Source organism: Nyctereutes procyonoides, unplaced genomic scaffold, assembly GCF_905146905.1.
Source record: "Nyctereutes procyonoides isolate TBG_1078 unplaced genomic scaffold, NYPRO_anot_genome, whole genome shotgun sequence".
Classification (NCBI taxonomy): Eukaryota; Metazoa; Chordata; class Mammalia; order Carnivora; family Canidae; genus Nyctereutes; species Nyctereutes procyonoides.
In genome coordinates, this window is record NW_026575028.1 from 5,544,649 (window position 1) to 5,563,505 (window position 18,857).

General features: G+C 39.2%; 1 protein-coding gene across 1 annotated transcript in view; it reads left to right on the forward strand.

Annotated features, from left to right (window-relative positions):
* The window catches only part of TIGAR (TP53 induced glycolysis regulatory phosphatase), a 28,760-nt gene that overhangs the window by 2,330 nt on the left and 7,573 nt on the right, over positions 1-18,857 (forward strand). Inside the window, exons 2-3 of the mRNA XM_055315619.1 lie at positions 8,414-8,451; positions 13,813-13,934. Of these exons, the coding sequence (XP_055171594.1) occupies positions 8,414-8,451; positions 13,813-13,934 (160 nt within the window). The remainder of the gene's footprint in view (positions 1-8,413; positions 8,452-13,812; positions 13,935-18,857) is intronic.

An 18,857-nucleotide genomic window follows, 5' to 3' on the forward strand; every position in this document is an offset into this window, starting at 1 on the left:
ATGGGGTAGCGATAGTGCCTACCTCACTGGACTGCTGTGAGAATTAAAGGCGGCAAGGGCAGAGTGTATAGCCCAATGGAGGCGGAGAAATAGGTCTCAAGGATTGGATAACTTCTAATTCTCTAAGGACATCTCTAATAAAAATGTAGTTGGTCCGCAATTTGTGTGTATAGTGTTATCAGGCCAGCACTTTTTAAAAAATATTTATTTATTTATTTCTTCATGATAGACATAGAGAGAGAGAGTGAGAGAGAGATAGGCAGAGACTCAGGCAGAGGGAGAAGCAGGCTCCATGCAGGGAGCCCGACGTGGGACTTGATCCCGGGTCTCCAGGATCCCGCCCTGTGCCGAAGGCAGGTGCCAAACCGCTGAGCCACCCAGGGATCCCCTCAGGCCAGCATTTTGAATGGGTACTGCCTGCCAGTGCACTGGGTTAAACAGATAAATAAGATACCATTTTTGACTTCTGCAGCTCGCAGGGAATACTAATAGCACTTAACCTGGTCAACCTGGCTTTAACTATCTTTCTTTGTCCAGTTCTTACTTTATAGGAGGATAATCTTGGGAATCATCAGAATTAACCATTTAGGACCCACAGGATTTTGAGGACTAAAGCAGAAATCGGGTTTCTCTCTCTCTTCTCTCCTCACCCCTCCATTTTATAGGATACTTTAATGACTGTTTTATGATGTATTTAATTTAAGGTCATGTAGCTCACTGGTAGAGCAGGAACAAGAGCCCTCATTTTTCCAGTGTTAGAACACTTTCTGGATGCCTTGATTCAGGCAGCTCGGTATTTGACATGTAATTGAAGCTGAGAAATTGTAGGAAATCTGGTAAACCATCCTTTGAAACTTAAGGTGATGTCTATTTAGATTCTTTTTTTTTTTTTAAGATTTTATTTATTTATTCATGGGGGGGGGCGCAGAGACACAGGCAGAGGGAGAAGCAGGCCCCATGCAGGAAGGTCGCGGGACTCGATCCCGGGTCTCCAGGATCACGCCCTGGGCTGAAGGCGGTGCTAAACTCCAGAACCATCCGGGCTGCCCCTATTTAGATTCTTAATGGACAGTATTTAATATGAATTTGGATTTTATCCCCTCCTTAAAAAGAGCTCGATTTAAAAAATTGATTTCTTACAGAAATCCTATGGGGAATCAATTTAGAAATCAGTCGCTGTAAATTATCGTGTACCAGGCACTATTGTTATCGGGTTCTGACAACAATCCAGTGAGGTGAGGACTGCTCCTCAATTAGCAGGTGAGGAAACAGATGCAGAGGGCATATAACTTGCTTGAAGTCACATGGCTAGGTGGGGTACTGGGATTTCAACCAAAGAAGCATGACTCTATAGCCCATCCTCTCAACCACTGTACTCTTATGCCTCCTATTTATTGAGTTAAAACCTAGTGTTTGTAGATTGCTTGAATATCACTAGCCATTTAGTGGCTACTTTTTATTTCTAATATTTTTGGAAGAGTGATTAGAATAGTGTGCTTTGTTCTATTTGTGGGAAAGTGGAGTTGAAGTGTTGAAATAATTTGTTGGGTTATGGTTAGCTTTGTCTGGGTCCTCCCTCTTTCCCCTTCCGAGTTCTCTAAGCTAAGAAGATTCTTTCAGGAAAAGAAATGATTGCAAACTTGATTAATAATAATCACTATAGTTAAATGTATTCAATGAAATCCACGAGATTCAGTCATTTAGCATAATATTGGGAATAGCACTGGCCTTTTCTGTTACTTGATTCTGTATAGCTAAGATAGTCAAATGCTTTGAAACTGATGGCATGATCAGTATTTTTAAAGAGATGGATAGTTTTATCGAAAAGTGTCTCTTCAGACAATGCAAGAAAGCTTGTAAAATGCAATTTAGGTTTGACCAAATCCTTTATGAATCTTGTGCTGTTACTACGTGTGTTTGCCTTCATCATGCTTGTGGGTATGTATCATTTTTGAAATAGAATATGAAGATTTCAAACTTCAAGTCTTTTAATATTGTTAAACTGTAACTGCTTATGAACTTGTGGCACGGCATTGTTGAAAACCCCAATATATATAGGTTAGCATTTCCATCACCTACACAACCCATCGAAAGGCCGCAGTTCCCTTGAAATATTATTTGTGTGTGTTGCAATTCGTTGCCTGCAAAACCATCTCATTTCACTTCCATTTTTAGCTAGCTTTTAAAACTTAAAAAAAAATTTACTAACTAAAATTTACTTTTAATAACTTAGATGATGAATTAGTAAAGTTATTGATAGCAAAACTGATTTGTTTTTGTTACGCTACCTCTGTTGGCAGTTACTTTTTGTTGAATGCCAGTAATTGTTCTGATCATTTAGCAAGCACAATAAATAATAGGGCACCTGTAAACTTTCATAAAAATATAGGGGATTGGTATGCTGCTGTGGTATTTGTTTTCTGAGACTACCGTTGATGAATTGGAAGAACGTTTACACCTAGGACAGACGTCCTATGTAAATGAAAACATATCATGAGTTGGGTGTGTTACATTCCCCCCCCCCCAATATCTAGTTAAAGTCTCTGTGTAACAAGCCCTTAAAATCTTACATATTTTTGAATGAATTAATTGGTAGAGAGGAATTAGGATAAAGCTGTATCCATGATTAAATATCAGGTGGGGGGATCCCTGGGTGGCGCAGCGGTTTGGCGCCTGCCTTTGGCCCAGGGCGCGATCCTGGAGACCCGGGATCGAATCCCACGTCGGGCTCCCCGTGCATGGAGCCTGCTTCTCCCTCTGCCTGTGTCTCTGCCTCTCTCTCTCTCTGTGTGTGACTATCATAAATAAATAAAAATTAAAATAAATAAATAAATAAATATCAGGTGGGGCTTTGCATTTCCATATATACTAAAGCATACTTATTTTGAAAACATGCCCCAAACTGTACTAATTTCCTATGATTTGTCTCTGTCTTGTGGCAAATAGTACTCTTCAATTATATTTGAATTCTTTAAAAGGATATGATTGGGAAATTAAGCTTTATAAGTGACTTCTAATGACAATAATATAAATTAGAGCTAACAAGATAAAATCTCTTTAGGAGTGAGAAATAGTGTAATAACCTGCAGAGTGAAAGATGGATATTTGTGGGGTCTATAAATGGCTGGTCATAAGACTTCACTTCTTGGCATAAGCATTTGGATTCTTGCAGAGTCGGGCATTCTGTTTTGGAAGTGGATCACACCACAGATTTTGAAAATGAGTAGTGTTATTCCTGACTCCTTCAAAATATATTCCTCTGACCTTTCAGCTCTCTCCACCTTCTCTGCTGCTATCACAAGCCAAACTGGTTAGGGGAAGTAGATTAATAGTAAAACTATTTGAGCCACCTACTTTCCTTTCCCACTCCCAAAACAAACTATAAACAGTTGCCTGAGGATTTATACAAACCTCTGGATAAAGCTGATAAAAGCTGTAAAACTAAATATTTATGAAAATTTTGGCGAAAAAAATTCTATTTTGAGGTTTCCTGCTCTGTAATATTTATAAAGGGATTTAAAGGCAAAAAAAATGTAGAATGCCAGTGATTTTTAATAATACAATAATTAATGTCCAACAGCAGTCCCTCTTGACTTATAGCTGATAAAATCCTTCATTATATCATAGCTATTTTTTTTTCTCCCTTTGCCAAAAATAGTTGGATAGTGTGGCAGTGCCGCTATAAAACCATCCCAGTACTGGGATTCCATTTTTTTACAGTATGACATTTTGATGATAAAATCTTTTATTCTGTATCTTATCACATCAGCTATTGAGATTGAATTAAAATCATAAGCTATCTTTTTAGCAAGCATACCAAAAGTTATCTTTGCCGAATTTATCTGATTTGTAAAAACCTGGACTGGCAAAATTATTTTAAATTTCTCCTCATCCGTGATTTTAAATTTATAAAATGAGCAAGAGAGCTGTGATTGTCATAAAAAAGGCAAAACGCTTTTGAGGTTCCTGTATAAAAGTAAATTTGGCATAGGGAGGGTTCTTTGAATTTTGCTGGAAATTGAATTGGCTACAAAGCTGCTATCTAAAGAGGACGTTACTTATGTTTAACAGCGTCCTTTTATTCTTGATCTCAGCAAGAATATGAGGCTGAGGCAGGAAATGAATCCAATGTTTGGGAACCATTTCCTGTATTAGAAATGAGCAATTTTTTCATCATCGCCCTGGATGCTTTATTGGTCTGACTGGTAGAGATTAACATGCTCTTTCACATCTGTTTTGTATGCTTCTGAATAAATCTTGGAGTATAAGATATTTTTAAAAATATTAACCACAACAGTGATAATACTGGCAAATCAGTGGTAAATAGGTCTGAGAAATTTCATTTGTCATGTATGTATCCTATGTTTTTTTTTTGTTTTTGTTTTTCTTTTTGTTTTCTTTTTCTGTTTTGTGCAAGTCCAAATGTTTATTCTTATTTCCCACCTTTCTAAAAAGGTGGTGTTTTAAAATATTATCCTGCACCTTGCTTTTTTTCCTTAATTTATTTTGGAGATTTTTCCATATCTTTACACAAATCACTCTCTTTTTGGGGGACACAGTTACATAGTATTCCATTATGTAGATACACCACCATTTATTTGTTAGTGTAACTAGTTCCCTATTAATGGACACAGGTTATTTACCATCTTTTGCTATTAGAAATGATACTGTAGCAGATATTGTTTTAAATATGGCTGAATGCAAGTATTTCCAGTGATAGGGTTGCTGGGTCAAAGGGCAAATAGATTTGTTATTTTGATAGGTATTTCCCCATGGCCTTCCATCAGCAGAGTATGTACACTGATGTTCTCTTAATTCCTGGATTTTCTCCAGGTAACAAGTAGGTTAGGGTGAGGCAACCTCTGGCTGTGCCTTTAAGGAGCTGTAGCCAGGGTAGACACACAACTAAAAAAAAGTTACTTAGCATACAGGTGGTAACTTATAATAGTGGTGCTGGGTAAAATGGGAGTATAGCATTAGGATGTGTAAATAGGATAGTTAGGTGGGGAATGGTGCTGGGGAGGGAAAGCTCCCACGGGAGGTGGTTCTCTGTGTTAGGTCTTTTTTTTTTTTAATTTTTTATTTATTTATGATAGTCACAGAGAGAGAGAGAGACAGAGACACAGGCAGAAGGAGAAGCAGGCTCCATGCACCGGGAGCCCGACGTGGGATTCGATCCCGGGTCTCCAGGATCGCGCCCTGGGCCAAAGGCAGGCACTAAACTGCTGCGCCACCCAGGGATCCCTCTCTGTGTTAGGTTTTGAAGAATGAGAACATATTGGTCAAGTCCAGCAGTCTATGTTTTAATAATAAGCCCTCCAGGGGATTCTGACACAAATTCAAGTGTGAGAACCACTGCTCCAGGCAGAGGTTGGCAAACAACTATTTTTGTAAACAAGGGACAAGGTCCCAGGCAGAGGCCTGGGTTTGTGATTTCCTCTAAGGTCTGATGGAGTTCTTTCTGTATCTATGTAAATCAACTCCATGTGAGGACTTTTGTGTTGTTTTTTAACTAGTTCTTTATTTAAAACAAACAGAGTATGGGTGATGAGCCTTCACAGTAATCAAAGAAATACAAATTTGGATCAAATTGAGACAAACTGTTCTAGTGCCAAATTGGCACAGATGGGAAGCTCTGACATTACTAAATGTTGGGAGAGAATGTGGGATGCTGCTGGGGAATGTAAGTTGCTATGACCACTTTGGTAATATCTAATAAAGCTGAATATTTGTATACTCTGTGGCTCAGTAGAGGAAGCAGTTTAGGGTTTACAAGCCATGTACTCTGTCTGAACCATTCAATTCCACTATTATAGTGTGAAAGTAGCCATAAACAACATATGAACTATGAAGGTGTGACTATTTACAAAGAGTCATTTGCCAGCCCTCGAGGGGCTCTCACACATGAATGTGCATCAGAATCACCTGGTAGGTTTATTAAGACGCAGATTAACTGAGCCCCAACCTCTGAGTTTCTGATTCAGGGATCTCGGGTGAGGCCTGAGAATTTGCATTTCCAAAAGTCCTCAGGCAAAATCAATCAGGGATGCTGATTCAAAGGCCACTTTGAGAACCACTGCCCTAGAGAACCTGATGCACTCTGTACAAACATCTTCACAGTAGCTTAGCTCTAAATTTGAAACAATGTAAATATCAACAATAGAACATATAAATACATTGTAGTAAACTGTTAAGCATATTACACAATAATGAGAATGTAAGTAGTATGCCACCCTCAACAACACTGATGTATCTCGCAAACAAAGGACAGAAGGAGGGATCCCTGGGTGGCGCAGCGGTTTAGCGCCTGTCTTTGGCCCAGGGCGCGATCCTGGAGACCCGGGATCGAATCCCACATCAGGCTCCCAGTGCATGGAGCCTGCTCCCTCTGCCTGTGTCTCTGCCTCACTCTCTCTCTTTGTGTGTGACTATCATAAAAAAAAAAAAAAAAAAAACAGAAGGAACACAGACAACTACATACAGTAAGAAGCAATTCATTATAAAGTTCAACAACAGAGGAACTAATCTCTGCTATACATGGGTGGGAAAGCTATGAAAAAAGGCAAAGCAAATGGGCATCTAAACACCCAAGTAGAGCAGCCTGGGTGGCTCAGCAGTGTAGCGCCGCCTTCAGCCCCCAGGGTGTGATCCTGGGAAAGGGATCAAGTCCCACATCGGGCTCCCTGCATGGAGTCTGCTTCTCCCTCTGCCTGTGTCTCTGCCTCTCTCTCTCTCTCTCTCTCTCTCTCTCTCTCTGTGTGTGTGTGTGTGTGTGTCTCATGAATAAATAAATAAAATCTTTTAGAAAATAAACACCCAAGTAGTGGATCCATTAGGAGTGGGAGGACGTTGTGTTCAGAAAGAGACCAGGTCTAGAAGGCTGGAGGTGGTCCGTTAACTTGGATGTGGCTACCTGAATATTGGTTTTATGGTATATTATTTGTTTATGTTGTTTATTTCGCAATGTTTACAAGATGTAAAATGCATTAAGTTGAATCTGATTGTGTAGCTCTGTCCAAAAATGACCTATAAACAGAACTATTGAGTGCTTACTAAAAGCTGAGCAGTGTTTGAATACTTTACCTGTGATGAACACTCTACTTACCTGTATTTATTCAGTTACCCCAAAAGTCCTGTTTGAAGATTTATTTATTTTTAGAGAGAGACCTAGAGTGCAGGCTCAGGTGGGGAGGGACTGAGGGAGAAAGAATCTCAGACTACCCCCTGAGTGACCCCTGAGATCATGACCTGAGCTGAAATCGAGTCAGATGGTTACCTGACAGAGCCACCCAGGTGCCCCAAGAGTCATGTTTAAATAGGGCTATCATTGTTTCCATTTTACCGACAAAGAACAGAGGCACCCAAGCTTAACCGAGCTCCTAAGTATACAGCCAGAGCAGTTTTGTTCTCAGCCTGCTGTATGGCAATGAAGTTTACTTGAAAGGATTTTCACCTCTCATTGACATAGAACTACATCATTGTGGACATTTGATACCAAATGAGGAAACAACCTGATCTGAAGAAACCCATTTACTATTTTTACCTACCATTTCCAATTCTGTATCTAGTGTCCACACAGAACAGGCCAACCTCCTTTCTCCCAGGCTGCCACCAGTCCTTTGTGTCTCTGTTTCTAGTACCTAGCACTGTACTTAGTGCATAAAAAGCCTCAAAGAATTTTCAACTCAGTTCTTGATAGCTTTTCATATATTCAGTTGTTTTTGTTGCAGGTAAACCCTGTTGTCTGCCCTTGTCTGGGTAGCAATCCCCCCTCCACGTTTTTCCCTTCCAGCCTCAATTGATGGTTATTTTGTGATAAAATGTCCAGTCCGTTCCCTCTTGTGGTTGCTTCAAAATTGGTTTGGTTTTTTAATTCGTAAAAACCCAGTACTCAAATCTGTTTTTCAGCGTGGTCTGCAAGATAGTTGTCAGCATTACGAAGAGGAACAGCTTGAGATCTAGGAATTAAGAGAAGCCAGGGCATCTGAAGGTTCCTGTACTTCTTTCCCACTGTGTTCAAGTTCCCTTGGGCTTGCTCGTTCCAATCCAGCAACAGACAGACTCATGGTTTGCTCCTGCTGCTTGTAAAGAGTTTTAGTCAACACACTTAAACAAGATTACTTAATAAAAATTGTCTTTCTATATTGTTAATAGAATGTTTTACTTACAATTTATTTATGATTGATCCATGATTTGTACATTTTAATTTGGGGTGGAATTCTTAGCGTAGATGATTGCAAATATCACTTTAGAACAAGTTTTATGTTTGCAGGTTAGATTATAAAGTACACTACAAGATTATATGCTATTTTTGTGAGTATCATTGCCTTTCATTGATTTTTTTTTCCTCATTTCAAAAATGACGTAATTTGGTAATAAAGGTTTTTCTACCCCGCCCCCCACTCTATTTTAGTGGAGAAACAAGATTCAACAAGGAGAAAATAATTCAAGGTTAGTATATTTTATTTTAGCTGTCTCTTTCAGTGTTAATGTGATATGTGAGTTAATCAGATTTGGTGGGGTAGGGGAGTGGACTGGGGGCAGCTCTGTATCGTGAATAACGTTAGAGAATTAAAGTGTCATAGCCCCTAGAAATATGATCAGAACAGATGGTAACCAAAAGGGAATAAGTTTAAGTGAACTGAATGTAAAGAATAGGATTCCAAGATGTCTATAGGTAGCTTCAAAGTGGCCCAGTCAGCTGATTCAGCAGTTATATTGGGTCTAGTGGTCTTAAAATATAACTGCTGTGATTTAAAATGATTTCATATTTGGAAACATGCAATTTGCTGGCTGGTGTTAATGGAATTTTTCTGCTAAGATAGTTATTTTTAGTAGTAACAAAGAAGAGGTTTAAAAAGAATCCCTCTTCTCACACAGAATTGTTGTTTTATTCTGGACAGATTCTTCCTCTCTTGTTCTGCTAATTTGGATTCAGATCTTTTAATCTCCCTCTGATCCAGTAAGTCTAGCTTTTAAAGACTATCTTGGGTAAACTCTCAGCCAGACAGACTATTTCTGCACTGTGATTATAAAAACATGTAGTTTTATTTCTTTTGGTTAGGGACATCTGGAGTTCGCAGCAACTGATTTTCATACCCAGCGTGACCCATTCCCTCCTCTGAAAACTAGTCTGATGAGTAAATGAACCTTTGTGTTCCAGTGACATGCGCCCCACCCAAATTAGCCTATGGACTTCTGTCCCTTACCACCCTGTCCTTGAGTACTGCTCACCTGTCTCTTTTTTTTTTTTTTTACACCTGTCTCCTTTTCATTAGACCTGACAGTGAAGCAAGAATTAAAGTTTTTGTGGCCATACCAGTTTTTCACATTTGTTTTTTTTTTTTTTTTCCTGATTTTGTCAGTTAGATGCTTAGTTCTTTAAGTTACAGCATTCAAGGCTTATATATTTCCAAGGACCGTTTTTGTTGCGCACCTACAGTTTGGATAGGCAGTAATTTTGTTAAGTATTCAGCACCAGGTGTCTTATTACATTTCCCTTAATGATTTCTTCAGTGATCCATGAAATACTTAGAACTGTTTTTTACATTTCCAAATGACTGAGCTTTTCATTTTTGTTCTTCATCATTTATGATTGACTGCCACTTATATTTTATATTCCAACAAGCTGATTTATTTGATGATGCCTTTTTGAAATCTGTAAATATGGTCAGTGTTTATAAATCTATTGTATGCTCAAGAAAAATCTGTTTTATAATTGTTGGGTTTGGAGTTATATGTCAAATAATCGACCTCTGTTTTGCTGTTCAAATCTATGTTTTGTTAATTTTATAAATTTACTAATTTGTGTGCATGACTGAAATATCAGTTAATGGGTGAGAGTGGAATTGCCCACTGTGATGGGCAATTTATCGTTTAGTGCCTGACATCCTATCAATTTGTACTTTATGTCTGCTCTCATTATACTTAGAGACTGTTTTATTAGGCATATATACAAATTTAAAAATTGTTCTGTCTTCCTAGTGAATTGGATCATTGATTATAGTAATCCTCACAATCCTAAGACTTTTGTCATAAAGTCTTGCATTTTTTTTTATTTTTTTATTTTTTATTTATTTATTTTTTTATTTTAATTTTTTTATTTTATGATAGTCACACAGGGAGAGAGAGAGAGGCAGAGACTTAGGCAGAGGGAGAAGCAGGCTCCATGCACCGGGAGCCTGACGTGGGATTCGATCCCAGGTCTCCAGGATCGCGCCCTGGGCCAAAGGCAGGTGCCAAACCGCTGCGCCACCCAGGGATCCCCAAGTCTTGCATTTTTTAGTGTAATATAGCTTCTCCAGCTGTTTTGGGTTTGGAATTTGCCTGGTGTATGTTTTTCTCTTGCATTCCTTTCAGCCTTTTTGTGTGCTGATGTCTTAAGTGTTACCTCATTAATGCTTGAGGCTGATTTTGGTTCTTCTCCATCCTCCCCCCACCTTCCTTTCCCTTCTCTTCCTTCTCCTTTTTCCTCCTCCTCCTCCTTTCTTCCCTTCCCCTCCCTACTGGCTTTGGAATGATAAACTCTTTCTGTTCTTTCAATATTTTTACCATTCATGTCTAATGAAGTGTAATATCAATATCTCCGTTCCCCCCAAAATACAAAGAACTTACATGACTATTGCTTAGTAGCTTAGCCCTATCCTTTTTTAACCACATGACATAGGCATTATTATTTGATTTATTATTTAGATTATTAGATTGTTTGGATTGTTTAGGTATATATGTATATTTATATTTATATTTATATTTACCAGTTTCTTTCCTCATTTCTTTTGCATCTCAGAACTTCATTCCTGAAATATTTTCTTTGAAAGGGCCCCTAGGGTAGATTGGTTGGTGGTAAAGATAGTTTTAATTGTTTCTATTCCAGACAATTCTATTTTTATTCTATTCAACCATTTTTAGCCTAGACAATTTAGACTGACAGTTCTCTTAGCACTTGGAAGATATTATTGTGCTGTTTTTTTGGCTGCCATTGCTCCTGTTAAGAAGTCTTCTGTCAGCCAAATCATGTTCCATGCTTAGCAATCTGTCTCTATCTGCAACTGCTTTTAAAAATCTTTTGTTTGATTGTGGTATTCTGTAGTGTCCCTTAATAGATCTAGGAGGGATTTTTTTTTCTTTTAATTTATTCTGCTTTGTGTTTTATCTGTAGATTTATGTCTTCTGTCATTTCTGGAAAATTCTCAGCCATTTTCTCTTCATATTTTCTCTCTTCCATTTTCTTTTTTCTGGAGTTCCAGTCAGATGTATGTTAAGGAATACCAATCTCTCCTTCATGTCTCTAAGAGATGTGAGATGTGTTTCATCTCCTTTGTGCTGCATGTGGGATGATACCTCAGCCCTGTCTTTGAGTTCATTAAGCCTTTCTGTTACTAGATCTCCCTTTATCCACTGAAGGATTGTTTCCCTCTTCAGCAAATCTATTTTTCTTTTTTTTTTTTTAATTTTTTAATTTATTTATGATAGTCACACAGAGAGAGAGATAGAGGCAGAGACACAGGCAGAGGGAGAAGCAGGCTCCATGCACTGGGAGCCGACGTGGGATTCGATCCCGGGTCTCCAGGATCGCGCCCTGGGCCAAAGGCAGGCGCTAAACCGCTGCGCTGCCCAGGGATCCCAAATCTATTTTTCAATACTAAAAGATCTGTCTGGTTCTTTTAGAAAGCTTTTTGGTTGTTCTTGATAGCTTCTTCTTACTTACTTTTGTGATTCTGTTTTTATGTTTTATTCAGTTTATAGTCTGCTGATTTCAGTGTCTGAAGTATAAATAAATATATGATTCTGAGTCTGTTATTTGTTGTTTCTCCTTTCATTCACAGTGGATTATTTTCTTGTATGTCAAGTTTTTGACTGAACTCTTATTTGTGCTTGTAAATGGAGTGAAGTTAACCAAGCTGTCCTAGATTATGAAAATCGTGAGTGAACACCCAAGCTGGCAAAATTAAACTACTCCTTTGGGCTCAGAATGAGCTGGACCAGGAAAAAGTAAAATATCCCAAAATGACAGACCTCAGCAAAGGTGTGATCGAGGAGCCCAAGTAGAGTCTGTGCCCGGGGCCCTGTACTTCCCCGGCACAGACTCCTCGGAGCAGCTGTCTGTGACTCAGAGATTTTTACTGCAGTAGAGAACTCTTTTTCCCCCTTTTCTTTCTTTTCTTTTCTTTTCTTTTCTTTTCTTTTCTTTTCTTTTCTTTTCTTTTCTTTTCTTTTCTTTTCTTTCTCTTTTCTTTTCTTTTCTTCCTTTCCTTTCCTTTCCTTTCTTTCTTTTTCTTTGTTTCTTTGTTTTTTCTTTGTTTTTTTCTTTCTTTCTTTCTTTCTTTCTTTCTTTCTTTCTTTCTTTCTTTCTTTCTCTTTCTTTCTTTCTCTTTCTTGTCCTTCCTTCTTTCTTTCTTTTCTTTTCTTTTCTTTTCTTTTCTTTTCTTTCTTTTTTCTTTCTCCTTTTCTCTTTTCTTGCTTTCTGACTCAGCATCTTTTTTAAGGGAAACGTGGCCCTTTTAAGTGCTGGAAACTGAGCACTGAATGGCACTGTCTCTTTGGCAGTGCGGTGCAGACTCTGCTCTGGCGCGCTCTGAAGGCAAGGTCGGGCATCGGGGCGCTCCTGCTGTTTGGCTCCTGAAGTATCGCACCCCCGTGGAGTGCGCGGTTAGGAGGGGATATTGTTGAACTGAGGACTCCCACTCAAACCTACGAAAAGCACTGATCATTATTTTGCTTTGTTAGCTTATAGGCAGAACATATGTTTTCTCAGATCTCCCAAGACTCGTCAGGCCTTTGTGGAGAAGTTTTCTTTTTCTCTTACCCCTTGGTTTTTTGTTTTTGTGCTTTCATAGGAAAGACTATATAAATTTGTAAATCCTAAAAAAAAAAAAAAAAAATTTCCTGTTGGAATGGAAACTTGTTAGCATGTATTTAGTCAGATTTGCTCTGAAGTGAATTTGCATTTGATTTTACTACTGACCTTAGACTACGCTAGCTTTCTTAGAGGATCTTTTGCTTCTGGGAGTGGTGAGTTCAGTCCACCTACCTTGCTGTGCCATGCAGCGAGACTGCCCCCCCCAACCCCGCGTTTGTGCTGTTACCCTGGCAACTCCATTTTTTTAGTGTTAATATTCAGGTTTCAGCTCTGGGTATTTTGGTGGCTTTGCTTTTCCTCTTAGAGATTTTCCTTAGACCTTGTGAGCAAGACACACACACACACACACATGCATTTAGTTCTTTTGCAATAAGAGGACCCTTTGGAGTGTTTAATCAGACATTAAATGTTTATTTAATGTTTATTTAACATTAAGAAATGTTAACCTTGAAATGAAGGTTCCAAAGTTGTTTTATTTTTGGTTTTTGTTGTTGTTTTTAAAGAGAAGGAAGGAAGGATGAAAGGAACCAAGGATGAGGGGAAATAATAAAATATTGCACATTTGGGCAGTGGAGATAAAGAAGGGAAACTTTTTAGGTGAGGATCCTACCTTTGAAATGTAGCACCTGGTTTGAGAACTTAAGATCAGAGCCAGCATTAATAAAATACAGCTAATGAAATGGTGAGCAGACATGAGAGAGGGGAGAGCTGGAGACAACTGAATTCTCATCATCGAATTCCCATTAGACATTCTTTTGGGAAACATTTGAATACCTGAGCCTTTATGGGATTATAGCTTAATCTTACTTGCTTGAAAAGTTATATAGAAAAGTACCCAAGGAAATCTTTTAATAAAATGTAGATAAATTCTGTTTATATTTTTTTACATGTGATTTATTTGCATGTGTTGTATTTATATTTGAATGTTACTGTTGCTTCTCTTACTACCACAGGACAAGGAGTAGATGAGCCCCTTTCAGAAACTGGATTTAAACAAGCTGCTGCTGCTGGCATATTTCTTAATAATGTGAAGTTTACTCATGTTTTCTCCAGTGACCTCATGAGGACAAAGCAGGTATGTTTGAAGTCAAGGTTTCCTTTAGAGTTAAAGTCTCCATGGCTATTACCTTGAAAACTGCTTCCAGAGTCTGTAGGAAATTCAGTCACATGCAGGTACCATCCCCAATCCTCTTCTTCCTCCACCAACAGAACTTTCTTTTCATCTTACTTTGTACTTTTATTTTGGTAATTTTTTAATTAAAGTAGATTGGGGAAAATGTCTAACAAAATATCTTTAAAAAGATAAGGTTAATGAGGAAGAGTCAGCAGAAACACCAGATGGGGGAATTTAACCCATTACAAACATCAAATGTTGGCATCCAGACACCGTTAAAAAAGCAAACAACTATGTAACTGTAAAGAAATAAAAGACATGTTTAGAATATCTTTAAGGAACAGATTACTATAAAAATGACCCCAGTAAATTAAAAAGGAACCAAATACATCTCTAAAGACTCAGTGGAGGGAATAATTCCCCATGAGGAAATAATAGAGTTGGAATATAGTCACCCTGCGTAAGCAACTAGAGAAACAGGGCAAAATTTGTGAAACAGCTGTTTGCAGACATTGGACTTTAGACAGTGTGGGCCTGTGATCCCCAAATGAGGTGAACCCTTGGATTGCCCTGGTGTTCCACCTGAAGCAATTTCCCAGTGCTGCTTGGAGAAGGCAAATAGAGCCAGTCATCTCAGTGAGTTGAAGAGATATGCTTGGAATCTGGGGAGATTAAGTAAGGATTGTGGGGCAGAGTGCTGGAAGAGGGAGCTGCACAGGGAAAGAACTCTAGAAATACCTATAGGGATCCCCTGAAATCTTTGGTGGACTAGAGTCTGCATATGCGTAGGTGAAAATGCATGAAGCCAGATATAAAACATAACTGCTAGGGAGAGAACAATTGCTCTCCCTAGAGGAACCAGAAGCCAGTCAGTTTCAAGGGCTCACACAGGTTGGGACTGATTTGAGTTCCTACCATGCAAGTTGGAGAGATTTTGTTAGATCACACCTGAATAGTGGGGCTGGTCTGTGCTCAAAGGAACAAAATGAAAGAAATAGAAGATTAAAAAGAACCAAATTCATCTTCTTGAGATCAAAAATATATATAGTATTCCCAAATGAAAATTTCACAGGAGGGGATTACCAGCAGATTAGACACTGATAAAGAAGAGGTCAATGAACATGAAGTCATAGAAACAAATTACAAAATTAAGGAAGAAAGAAGACTAACAATGGAAAAAAGGGGGCACCTGAGTGGTACACTTGGTTAAGTATCTGATTCATGATTTTGGCTCAGGTCATAATCTTATGGGTCATGGGATTGAGCCCCTTGTCAGGTTCTACACTGAGGGAAATCTGTTTGAGATTCTCTCCCTCTGTCACTTCTCCCACTCATGTATGCTCATGCTCACGTGCATGTGTTCTCTTCTTTCTCACTCTCCCTCAAATAAATAAAATGATCTTTAAAGGAAAATGAAGAGTTTCAATTGAGGGACCTGAAATAGACCCATACTAATACGGTCAGGTTGTTGTTGTTGTTGTAGATTATTTTTTCCATTGGTTTGTTGTTTTGTTGTTGTTTTTGTCATTGGTCTTTTTGAGTCCTCTTTTTATTATTTTTAAAGGAGTCTGACTAAAGGTTTTATTGATCTTTTCAAAGAATAAAAAAAAATAAAAAATAAAAAAGTCAGCTCTTGGTTTCATTGATCTGTTCTATTCTTTTTTAGTTTCTACTTCATTTATTTCTGCTCTTTATTATAATTTTCTTCCTTCTGCTGGTTTTAGGTTTTGTTCAAGTTCCTTTAGGTGTAAGTTAGACTGTTTATCTGAGATTTTTTTGCTTCTTGAGGTAGGCCTGTATTGCTATAAACTTCCCTCTTAGAATAGCCTTTGCTGTGTCCCAAAGAAAAATCTTGGACCCTTGTGTTTTCATTTTAATTTGTTTCCATGTGGTTTTGATTTGTAGTTCCCTGATGATGAGTGATGTTGAGTATCTTTTCATGTGTCTGCCATCTGGATGTCTTTTTTGGAAAAGTGTTCATGTCTTCTGCCCATGTCTTAACTGGGTGGTGTTTTGGGTGTTGAGTTTGATGAAAGTTCTTTTGTAGATTTTGGACATTAATCCTTTATCATATATGTCGCTTGCAAGTATCTACTCCCATTCCATAAGCTCCCTTTTAGTTTTGTTGATTGTTTCCTTTGCTGTGCAGAAGCTTTTTATCTTGATGAGTCCCAGTAGTTCATTTTGTGGGTTCTTCATTTCTGATTCTTTTTTATCTTGGTGTTTAAGGGTCTCACTGATGTCCTCCACTCTTTTCTCAACTTCAGGGAATATCTATTTGAGCATTACTCTAAATTCTCTATCAGACATATTACTTCTCTCCATTTCACTTAGGTTTCTTGCTGTGATTTTGGGGCATATTCCTGTCTCCTCATTTTTGTAACTCGCTGTGTCTGTTTCTGTGTCTTAGGAAAGTCAGTGATGTCTCCTGCTCTTGAAAGGCCTTATGAAGAAGTCCTATAGTGCCCTGCGGTGCAGTGTGCCCTGTTCATTGGAACCTGGCGCTTCAGGGGTGTCTCCTGTGTGCCTTTGTGGCTGAGCCACTTTGCTTTCGGTCTAATTGTGTACAGAGGTTCTCTTTGTCGTGGGCGGGGTGTGGTCCCTGTGATGTTAGGGGGCCCTTCTGGGGCTACCATGGGCTAGAGGTGAGTCTGAACTGGCATTTGCTGAGACAGCACTAAACTGCAGGGCAGTTGCCCTGTGTTGTCCTCCAAGAAGTTTTCACTGATGGGCAGGGCCTGCAGTCAGACCAGTTGTCTGTCTTCAGCCCACTGCTGGGACCGCAATCTGACTCCTGTGTGGGGTTATTTTTTCCTCTCCCAGGGCAAGAGTCACTTTGGAGTGGTACCGGCCACTGTAGGGGCTACTTGCACATGTCCAGGCCTGTGACACCACCGTGTATGGGCTAGGTCAACAGTGTAGTGGAGGGGGTGGTCCACGAGGTGCTAGAGGGCAGGGTGGCATTGTTAACAAGTTAGGTAGTGAATAGTCTGCCTCACTGATTCCTATAGGCAGCCATGTGTTTATGCTGTGGGGCAGGGGAGGGAAATGATGCGTGTCAGCTCCCTTGTTCCTAGAGGAGTCTCCTGTGACTGCTGCCCCTCTGGACATGCTCTGAGATGAGTGAATAACTCTCCCTCCTGTATGCCCCAGGAATTTTTTTAAAAAGGTTTTATTAATTTATTCATGGGAAACAGAGGCAGAGGGAGAAGCAGGCTCCCCGTGGGGAACCGGACGCAGGACTAGATCCCGGATCCCCAGACAAAGGCAGACGCTCAACCACTGAGCCACGCAAGAGTCCCCCCAGGCATTTTTCACTGCTGCTTCTGTGCCGTATCTTGTTGAGCAGTTTGTTGTGCTGTTTCTTAGAGGACCTGGACTCAGCTTTCTCTTGCCCTCCAGGCTCTCCCAGAGCCAAGCCTATTGATTTTTTAAATTCTAGGTTTTAAGTCCCGCTGATAGTAAGAACTCACAAAATTTGGACTCTCTGGTTTTCAAAGCCAAATGTTATGGGGGGATTTGTCTTTCCCACGCAGGCTTCCCTATGTGAGGATCTGTTTCTCTTCCTTCTCCAGGCCTTTGGTTCCTTCCCTCCTGCACATAGCCTGTAGGTCTATTTAGGTCCCCATCACATCTCTGCCTCTCCTACTGTCTTCAGTGTGGCCTCTTCCTCTACCTTTAGTTGTGGAATTTGTGCTGTCAGTCTTTGGGTCATTTTCAGGGTTACTTACACTGATGTGAATGTTGCCTAATATATCCCTGGGAGGGGGTAAACTTAGGTTCCTCCTACTCCACCATCTTCCCTGAGAGTCCAAATCTTTTTTTATCAATTGGGTTTTGACAAAGGTATGAAGTAATCCAGTACTTGAAAGGTACTCTTTTCAATGAAAGGTGCTGAAATAATGGACTACCCATATGGAAAAATATGAAATTTTGGCCTTTACCTCATACAGCACAATGTAATAAACAGATTAAAAATATGAGAGTTTAGGGATCCCTGGGTGGCGCAGCGGTTTGACGCCTGCCTTTGGCCCAGGGCGCGATCCTGGAGACCCAGGATCGAATCCCACATCGGGCTCCCGGTGCATGGAGCCTGCTTCTCCCTCTGCCTATGTCTCTGCGCCTCTCTCTCTCTCTCTCTCTCTCTGTGACTATCATAAATAAATAAAAATTTAAAAAAAAATTTAAAAATATGAGAGTTTAAAAGAAATGAACATGATAAGGTCTAGTGTCCTCAGAATGAGAAAGGGATCAAAGAAGTCATAGTTGATTTTACAGAACTGTTGGAAGATCATATTATCAGATCTGGAATGGGTGATAAATCCCAGTCAGAATAAATAAAAAGAAACCCATATGTACGCTTAAAATAACAAAATTGCAAAACTCCAAAGAATAAGGACAAACATCATCCACTAATGGACTATCAACAAACTTGTCAGTATCAGTAATATATATAGATTTTTAATGTACCAAGTGATAATAGAGACTAACCTAGAATTTTATACCCAGCAAAACATTTTCTAGAGTATAGATGAAGACCTATTTCGGATGAACAGGTTATAAAGAAACTTTGAAAGGGTAATTGAAGAGGGAGAATAATAACCAGAAGGGAGCTCTGGTTTCAGAAAAGATTGGTGAGCACACACAGTGGTGAAAGTAAAGATCAATGTGAACAAACATTAATAGCAGACAGCCATAATGATGATAATGTTTAATTTGTGTGGAAGGGATTAAAAAAACAAGGCAAATTGTGGACTTAAATTATCTCTATGGTTTTGCAAATACAGTGTCTGTTGTCAGTCACACCAGGAGAGAAGGGAACATGAACAAAAATGAGCCTAAATAAAAGACAACAGAACAGCTGTAGGAGTTCTTTGATAACTG